This window comes from Palaemon carinicauda, chromosome 20, assembly GCF_036898095.1.
Source record: "Palaemon carinicauda isolate YSFRI2023 chromosome 20, ASM3689809v2, whole genome shotgun sequence".
NCBI classification, from domain to species: Eukaryota; Metazoa; Arthropoda; class Malacostraca; order Decapoda; family Palaemonidae; genus Palaemon; species Palaemon carinicauda.
Window position 1 is genome coordinate 106,265,391 of NC_090744.1, and position 10,000 is coordinate 106,275,390.

Below are 10,000 nucleotides of genomic sequence, written 5' to 3' on the forward strand. Positions count from 1 at the left end.
TGAAGAAAGACAGCTCCCTCCGTCCGTGCGGGGATTACAGGCGCCTGAACATGCAAACAGAACCGGATCACTACCCCCTCCCAAACATTGCCGATGTGACCTCCTACCTGCACAAAGCGAAGGTTTTCTCTACGCTCGACCTCCTAAAGGGGTATTATTAGGTGCCTATGAACCCAGAAGACATCCCCAAGACCGCCATCACCACTCCGTTTGGTACATACACCTTCAATTACTCCTGTTTTGGCCTTCGTAATGCTGGGGCAACGTTTCAACGTCTCATGGATGGCATCTTAGGGGACCTCCCTTTCTGTGTATGTTATGTGGACGAAATACTTGTGTTCTCCTCCTCAAAAGAGGAACACCTCCGTCACCTGCGCATCGTGCTCGACCGCCTGCAACAAAACGGCCTTGTAGTCCGGTACGACAAGTGTACCTTTGGCGCCAACGAAGTGTCGTTCTTAGGGCACCGTATCACTCCTGAAGGAGTCCACCCCCTCCCTGAGAAGGTAGCAGCCGTTCAGAACTTCCCCGCGCCCTCGACCGTCAAAGCTCTGCAGGAATTCTTGGGCATGATCAACTATTATCACCGTTTTCTGCCAGCCATTGCCGCCACTCTTGCTCCCCTCTACGCCTCCCTCAAGGGCAAGCCAAAGGACCTGAAGTGGGGTCCCCTTCAAGAAGCAGCCTTCTGCAATGCAAAGAAGGCCCTATCAACTGCTGCGGCTCTCACTTTTCCTATCCCACACGCCCCTCTCCTTCTCTCCACCGATGCCAGCGACGTCGCTATTGGTGCAGTACTCGAGCAGGTGGTCAAAGGCTCGCCCCGCCCATTGGCCTTCTTCAGCAGAAAACTGTCCAAGGCAGAATCGGGTTATTCTACCTTCGATCGAGAATTGCTGGCGGTGCACTTGGCTGTCCGTCACTTTCGCCATTTCTTAGAAGGTACGCCCTTCGTCATTCGCACAGACCACATGCCTCTGGTACACGCCTTCACTCGACAGTCTGACGCCTGGTCCGCCCATCAACGCCGACATCTCTCTGCCGTGGCTGAATACAATTGCACCCTCCAATACGTCCCTGGGAAAATGAATCCCGTTGCCGATGCCCTGCCAAGAAAAACGTTGGCTGCCGTTCAACTGGGATTGGATTACAACGCCCTGGCTGAAGCCCAACGACAGGATCCAGAGTATCAAGCTTGTAGGACATCCTGCACGTCCCTCCGTTGGGAAGACTTTCCCCTCGAAGACTCCAACACCACCCTCCTCAGTGACGTCAGTACTGGTAGACCGGGACCTTGGATTCCTGCTCCCATGCGCCGACAGGTGTTTGATTTCATTCACGGCCTTTCACATCTCTCGTGCCGTTCTACTGCACAGCTGCTGAAGGCGAAGTTCATTTGGCACGGCATTTCTAAGGATGCTAAGGATTGGGTCCGCGCCTGTACTTCTTGCCAAACTTCCAAAGTACATCGACACACGGATTCAGGAGTGGGCACCTTTCCTCAACCTCAGCGTCGTTTCGCACACATTCACGTCGATGTTGTAGGCCCCCTACCCATATCACAAGGACATTGTTACCTGTTTACCGTCATCGACCGCTCCACTCGTTGGCCTGAAGCCATTCCCATGGAAACTGCAACGTCCGCCTCATGTACATCTGCCTTACTCTCTGGATGGATTTCAAGATTCGGTATCCCTGAGCATATTACTTCTGACAGGGGAACCACTTTCACCTCTCAATTGTGGACGTCATTAGCGAATCTCCTGGGCATCACCCTACATCAGACAACGGCCTACAACCCCGCTGCCAATGGAATGGTTGAACGTTTTCATCGCACCCTCAAAGCAGCTTTGATGTCCCGCTGCAAGGATTGCAACTGGTTTACTCAGCTTCCCTGGGTCCTCCTGGGACTAAGGACTACTCCTAAAGACGCCCTCGACGTCTCGGCAGCTGAAATGGTGTATGGCGACCCGTTGGTCGTCCCTGCCGAATTTTTTCCTTCTACAACCTCCTCCGACGATCTCCAGCGCATATGTCACGTCGTGGGAAAATATACTCCGTGCCGCCAGACTTACAAGCCCCCAGCGAAGCATCACATACCAACGGACTTGCACTCTGCAACGCACGTCTTCCTGCGCAACGACAGTAGCAAGCCACCACTAACGCCCCATTATACGGGCCCTTTCCTTGTGATCCGACGCAGTCCGAAAGCATTCTTACTAAACATTCGGGGCAAAGAAGACTGGGTCTCCATTGATCGTCTAAAACCTGCTTATCTTCTGCCAGATGACCCGCCAACAGTTCGCCTCTCCAGATCAGGGCGCCATATTTAACATGTACAGTATGTCATTTTTAGGGGGGGGAGCCATGTACCAACCGTGTGTCACACAATTGTACATAATTCCTTTTGCATATATTATGCTTGTATCTTCGCTCTTCCCTCGCACTAAACGAACATGAAAATTCATGTCTGCTGTTTTCCTCTGTAACATTGTCTGTCTTGTTAACTTGTTATGTCCTGTTGCCTTGAGGTTTTGTATATAAAGGAGAGTGTTCTATATTAATATAACTCAGTTGATTGCATCCTTCCTTTGAGTTCACAACCCTCTATCGGCCCGTCACAACATGCAAACTAAACCTTTGGTTTACAAACAGATGAAAGGCTAACCCACTGTTATGCACATAGGCCTATATATATGTACATACATATACCTACAGCTTTATATATATATATATATATATATATATATATATATATATATATATATATATATATATATATATATACATATATATATATATATATATATATATATATATATATATATATATATATATTTATTTATTCATATATATATATATATATATATATATATATATATATATATATTCATATATATATTCATATGTATATATATATACATATATATATATATATATTCATATATATATTCATATGTATATATATATACATATATATATATATATATATATATATATATATATATATATATATACATTCATATATATATATATATATATATATATATATATATATATATATATATTCATATATATATATATATATATATAAATATATATGTATATATATATATATATATATATATATATATATATATATATATATATTCATATATATATGTATATATATATATATATATATATATATATATATATATATATATATATATATATTCATATACATATATATATATATATATATATATATATATATATATATATATATATATATATATATACACACACATATATATATATACATATATATACATACATACATATATGCAAATATATACTGTACGTATGTACATTTTTTCAGCTTTCCCCAAGTACGCCCATTTGCATGGTAATATCCGTCCTATGCAATATACCTCACATAATCCTCCCGTGACATTTCTATCCTTTCACTTCAATGTATATTCAGAGAGCCAGGGAATCTAGCTCCATGTAATTCTCCACTAACATAACATTTCCATTTCCTTCTGAAGAGAGTTTTTTTTTTATGTTTGGATTCTCTGGATTATAGATTCAAAGATTTTCTCATTTTCTGTTTATTCTTCTTGAATTATTTTAAACGTTCGAAAAACATGTCATCTTAATGGATGTATTTCTATCTAAAGTAGCCAATATTTGATAATTGATTTTCAGAAATTTATTATCGTTTATATATATATATATATATATATATATATATATATATATATATATATATATATATATATATATATATATATATATATCTATATATATATATATATATATATATATATACATATATATATATATATATATATATATATATATATATATATATATATATATATATATATATATACATTTTATCTATATACACATATATATATATATATATATATATATATATATATATATACTTATATATATATATATATATATATATATATATATATATATATATATATATATACGTATATATATATATGTATATATTTATATATATATATATATATATATATATATATATATATATATATATATATATATATATATATATACATATATATACATATACTATATTCAGATACTTTATACATATACTATATATATATATATATATATATATATATATATATATATATATATATATATATATATATATATATATAATTTTATCACTAACATTCTTGATATTCTTTCATTCAAATGAGCCGTAAATAAATTTAAAACTTCAATTCACTTAGCCCTAAGATTGCAGAGCCATGGGGAAATCTAAGTATACATATATATATATCCAAATAAGCCATATATATTTTTGATATATTAATGTCTGGATTCTCTTAACGACCTCGGGATCAGAGCCCCAGGCGAAATCACACAAAGACAAGAGCTTCAATTCACTTAGCCCTAAGATTGCAGAGCCATGGGGAAATCTAAGTATACATATATATATATATATATCCAAATAAGCCATATATATTTTTGATATATTAATGTCTGGATTCTCTTAACGACCTCGGGATCAGAGCCCCAGGCGAAATCACACAAAGACAAGAGCTTGGCTCCGGCCGGGAATCGAACCCTGGTCGGCAAGCTTATATAGACAGTGACTAACCCACTTGGCCACGAAGAAAGATAAAAGTCAATGACAATTCTACTGTACTTATACCTGTCGAATTCAGGTATTTTGTACTTAGAATTGAAATCAACCCATCTTCACCATCGTAGCTAATTGGTAGTTTGTTACTTGGCATTCAATTAATGATAAATTTTGCACATTTTTACGTGTTTTTCATATTCAAATAAGCCATATATATTTTTGATATATTAATTTCTGGATTCTCTTAACAACCTCGGGATCAGAGCCCCAGGCGAAATCACACAAAGACAAGAGCTTGGCTCCGGCCGGGAATCGAACCCTGGTCGGCAAGCTTATATAGACAGTGACTAACCCACTTGGCTACGAAGAAAGATAAAAGTCAATGACAATTCTACTGTACTTATACCTGTCGAATTCAGGTATTTTGTACTTAGAATTGAAATCAACCCATCTTCACCACCGTAGCTAATTGGTAGTTTGTTACTTGGCATTCAATTAATGATAAATTTTGCACATTTTTACGTGTTTTTCATATTCAAATAAGCCATATATATTTTTGATATATTAATGTCTGGATTCTCTTAACGACCTCGGGATCAGAGCCCCAGGCGAAATCACACAAAGACAAGAGCTTGGCTCCGGCCGGGAATCGAACCCTGGTCGGCAAGCTTATATAGACAGTGACTAACCCACTTGGCCACGAAGAAAGATAAAAGTCAATGACAATTCTACTGTACTTATACCTGTCGAATTCAGGTATTTTGTACTTAGAATTGAAATCAACCCATCTTCACCATCGTAGCTAATTGGTAGTTTGTTACTTGGCATTCAATTAATGATAAATTTTGCACATTTTTACGTGTTTTTCATATTCAAATAAGCCATATATATTTTTGATATATTAATGTCTGGATTCTCTTAACGACCTCGGGATCAGAGCCCCAGGCGAAATCACACAAAGAGAAGAGCTAGGCTCCGGCCGGGAATCGAACCCTGGTCGGCAAGCTTATATAGACAGTGACTAACCCACTTGGCCACGAAGAAAGATAAAAGTCAATGACAATTCTACTGTACTTATACCTGTCGAATTCAGGTATTTTGTACTTAGAATTGAAATCAACCCATCTTCACCATCGTAGCTAATTGGTAGTTTGTTACTTGGCATTCAATTAATGATAAATTTTGCACATTTTTACGTGTTTTTCATATTCAAATAAGCCATATATATTTTTGATATATTAATGTCTGGATTCTCTTAACGACCTCGGGATCAGAGCCCCAGGCGAAATCACACAAAGACAAGAGCTTGGCTCCGGCCGGGAATCGAACCCTGGTCGGCAAGCTTATATAGACGGTGACTAACCCACTTGGCCACGAAGAAAGATAAAAGTCAATGACAATTCTACTGTACTTATACCTGTCGAATTCAGGTATTTTGTACTTAGAATTGAAATCAACCCATCTTCACCATCGTAGCTAATTGGTAGTTTGTTACTTGGCATTCAATTAATGATAAATTTTGCACATTTTTACGTGTTTTTCATATTCAAATAAGCCATATATATTTTTGATATATTAATGTCTGGATTCTCTTAACGACCTCGGGATCAGAGCCCCAGGCGAAAACACACAAAGACAAGAGCTTGGCTCCGGCCGGGAATCGAACCCTGGTCGGCAAGCTTATATAGACAGTGACTAACCCACTTGGCTAGTATGGTGAAGATGGGTTGATTTCAATTCTAAGTACAAAATACCTGAATTCGACAGGTATAAGTACAGTAGAATTGTCATTGACTTTTATCTTTCTTCGTGGCCAAGTGGGTTAGTCACTGTCTATATAAGCTTGCCGACCAGGGTTCGATTCCCGGCCGGAGCCAAGCTCTTGTCTTTGTGTGATTTCGCCTGGGGCTCTGATCCCGAGGTCGTTAAGAGAATCCAGACATTAATATATCAAAAATATATATGGCTTATTTGAATATGAAAAACACGTAAAAATGTGCAAAATTTATCATATATATATATATATATATATATATATATATATATATATATATATATATATATATATATATATATATATATATATATATATATATATATACTGTGCATGTGTATGCATTCATGCTTGAGCATTGTTTCGTATATTCAAGCTAGAGAGAGAGAGAGAGAGAGATTCGTCCCAATAACCTTTGATCTTAACAAAGTGAAATTATTAAAAGAATAACCAGATTTCCCGTTGAATAAAACAAGAATCTTGATTTGATATAGTGAAATTTATTCACGATGGATGACTCGATACTAACCAATAGGAAAATGTATTGATACCATCGCTGACTCTTGTTTTATTGTATAGATTTTTTGCTTAACGCCATATCTGGGCATCAGTCTCTTATGTTTGAAATTTATACTTCAAAGTTGTGTTTATGAATATTGATCCATTTTCCTGGGTAAACTGTGTTTTGAATCATCTTCTTTATTTATTATTATCATTATTTTTGTTTTTTTGTTTTTTTTCTACATTTTTTGGTACTTCAACCATTTAGTTTCTGAAATATCAATGAAAAAGTTATAACTTAACTTTGTTGATTATAGGTTGATGGTATTGGAAAATTTTTGATTGCAATAATAAGATTAAAGTGATAATAATATATCAAAAGTGTCACAGTTATGCGTGATGACCAGAGGATGACCAGTGGGGTAACTATTGTGCTTTCAAGAACTTGTCTCATTTTAAAGTTTGTCAGTTGTTTGTTTATGTTGCTTTGATGACAAACATTTTCCTTCCTAGTTTATTTTTTTTACTTCTTGTTTCAGTACAGTATCATATTGCTTCGTTTCAGTAAGACGTTGATTTGTTTCAGTAACGCGTTGCTTCTTTGCAGTAACACGTTGCTTCATTTCAGTAACATGTTGTTTCTTTGCAGTAACACGTTGCTTTGTTTCAGTAACACGTTGCATCTTTGCAGTAACACATTGCTTCGTTTCAGTAACATATTGCTTCTTTGCAGTAACACGTTGCTTCGTTTCAGTAACACGTTGCATCTTTGCAGTAACACGATGCTTCATTTCAGTAACATGTTGCTTCTTTGCAGTAACACGTTGCTTCGTTTCAGTAACACGTTGCATCTTTGCAGTAACACGTTGCTTCGTTTCAGTAACATGTTGCTTCTTTGCAGTAACACGTTGCTTCGTTTCAGTAACACGTTGCGTCTTTGCAGTAACACGTTGCTTCGTTTCAGTAACATGTTGCTTCTTTGCAGTAACACGTTGCTTCGTTTCAGTAACATGTTGCTTCTTTGCAGTAACACGTTGCTTCGTTTCAGTAACACGTTGCTTCTTTGCAGTAACACGTTGCTTCGTTTCAGTAACACGTTGCATCTTTGCAGTAACACGTTGCTTCGTTTCAGTAACACGTTATTTCTTTGCAGTAACACGTTGCTTTGTTTCAGTAACGTGTTGCTTCTTTTCAGTAACATGTTGCTTCTTTTGCAGTAACATGTTGCTTCTTTGCAGTAACACGTTGCTTCGTTTCAGTAACACGTTGCATCTTTGCAGTAACACGTTGCTTCGTTTCAGTAACATGTTGCTTCTTTGCAGTAACACGTTGCTTCGTTTCAGTAACACGTTGCATCTTTGCAGTAACACGATGCTTCATTTCAGTAACATGTTGCTTCTTTGCAGTAACACGTTGCTTCGTTTCAGTAACACGTTGCATCTTTGCAGTAACACGTTGCTTCGTTTCAGTAACATGTTGCTTCTTTGCAGTAACACGTTGCTTCGTTTCAGTAACACGTTGCGTCTTTGCAGTAACACGTTGCTTCGTTTCAGTAACATGTTGCTTCTTTGCAGTAACACGTTGCTTCGTTTCAGTAACACGTTGCGTCTTTGCAGTAACACGTTGCTTCGTTTCAGTAACATGTTGCTTCTTTGCAGTAACACGTTGCTTCGTTTCAGTAACACGTTGCATCTTTGCAGTAACACGTTGCTTCGTTTCAGTAACATGTTGCTTCTTTGCAGTAACACGTTGCTTCGTTTCAGTAACACGTTGCGTCTTTGCAGTAACACGTTGCTTCGTTTCAGTAACATGTTGCTTCTTTGCAGTAACACGTTGCTTCGTTTCAGTAACATGTTGCTTCTTTGCAGTAACACGTTGCTTCGTTTCAGTAACATGTTGTTTCTTTGCAGTAACACGTTGCTTCGTTTCAGTAACACGTTGCTTCTTTGCAGTAACACGTTGCTTCGTTTCAGTAACACGTTGCATCTTTGCAGTAACACGTTGCTTCGTTTCAGTAACACGTTATTTCTTTGCAGTAACACGTTGCTTTGTTTCAGTAACGTGTTGCTTCTTTTCAGTAACATGTTGCTTCTTTTGCGGTAACATGTTGCTTCTTTACAGTAACAAGTTGCTTCTTTGTAGTAACATGTTGCTTCTTTGCAGTAACACGTCGCTTTGATTCAGTAACACGCTGCGTCTTTGCAGTAACACGTTGCTTCGTTTCAGTAACATGTTGTTTCTTTGCAGTAACACGTTGCTTCGTTTCAGTAACACGTTGCATCTTTGCAGTAACACATTGCTTCGTTTCAGTAACACATTGCGTCTTTGCAGTAACACGTTGCTTCGTTTCAGTAACACGCTGCATCTTTGCAGTAACACGTTGCTTTGTTTCAGTAACACGTTGTTTCTTTGCAGTAACACGTTGCTTCGTTTCAGTAACACGTTGCTTCTTTGCAGTAACACGTTGCTTCGTTTCAGTAACACGTTATTTCTTTGCAGTAACACGTTGCTTTGTTTCAGTAACGTGTTGCTTCTTTTCAGTAACATGTTGCTTCTTTTGCAGTAACATGTTGCTTCTTTACATAACACGTTGCTTCTTTGTAGTAACATGTTGCTTCTTTTCAGTAACATGTTGCTTCTTTTGCAGTAACATGTTGCTTCTTTACATAACACGTTGCTTCTTTGTAGTAACATGTTGCTTCTTTTCAGTAACATGTTGCTTCTTTTGCAGTAACATGTTGCTTCTTTACATAACACGTTGCTTCTTTGTAGTAACATGTTGCTTCTTTACAGTAACAAGTTGCTTCTTTGTAGTAACATGTTGCTTCTTTGCAGTAACACGTTGCTTCGTTTCAGTAACACGTTGCGTCTTTGCAGTAACACGTTGCTTCGTTTCAGTAATATGTTGTTTCTTTGCAGTAACACGTTGCTTCATTTCAGTTACATGTTGCTTCTTTGCAGTAACACGTTGCTTCGTTTCAGTAACACGTTGCTTCTTTGCAGTAACACGTTGCTTCATTTCAGTAACATGTTGCTTCTTTGCAATGACACGTTGATTCGTTTCAGTAACACGTTGCTTCTTTGCAGTAACACGTTGCTTCGTTTCA

The 10,000-nt window shown here is 37.3% G+C and overlaps 3 protein-coding genes across 3 annotated transcripts in view; all 3 read right to left on the reverse strand.

The window, feature by feature from the left end:
- Positions 1–7,402: 7,402 nt before the first annotated feature.
- LOC137660034 (uncharacterized) lies at positions 7,403–7,996 on the reverse strand. The gene has a single exon (XM_068394762.1). The coding sequence runs from the start codon at positions 7,994–7,996 to the stop codon at positions 7,403–7,405; it is 594 nt and encodes a 197-aa protein (XP_068250863.1).
- An 88-nt stretch (positions 7,997–8,084) lies between these two features.
- Positions 8,085–8,879, reverse strand: LOC137660035 (WD repeat-containing protein 87-like). Its single transcript, XM_068394763.1, has one exon. It carries the CDS (start codon positions 8,877–8,879, stop codon positions 8,085–8,087), a length of 795 nt encoding a protein of 264 aa, XP_068250864.1.
- Positions 8,880–9,639: 760 nt separating this feature from the next.
- The window catches only part of LOC137660036 (uncharacterized), a 474-nt gene continuing 113 nt past the window's right edge, over positions 9,640–10,000 (reverse strand). Inside the window, exon 1 of the mRNA XM_068394764.1 lies at positions 9,640–10,000. This exon is cut by the window's right edge and continues 113 nt beyond it. Coding sequence (XP_068250865.1) covers positions 9,640–10,000 — 361 coding nt within the window.

Coding starts and splice junctions, on each gene's coding strand:
- LOC137660034 (XM_068394762.1), bottom strand. CDS start 7,996: ATGCAACGTGTTACTGAAACGAAGCAACGTGTTACTGCAAAGAAGCAA.
- LOC137660035 (XM_068394763.1), bottom strand. CDS start 8,879: ATGCAACGTGTTACTGAAACGAAGCAACGTGTTACTGCAAAGAAGCAA.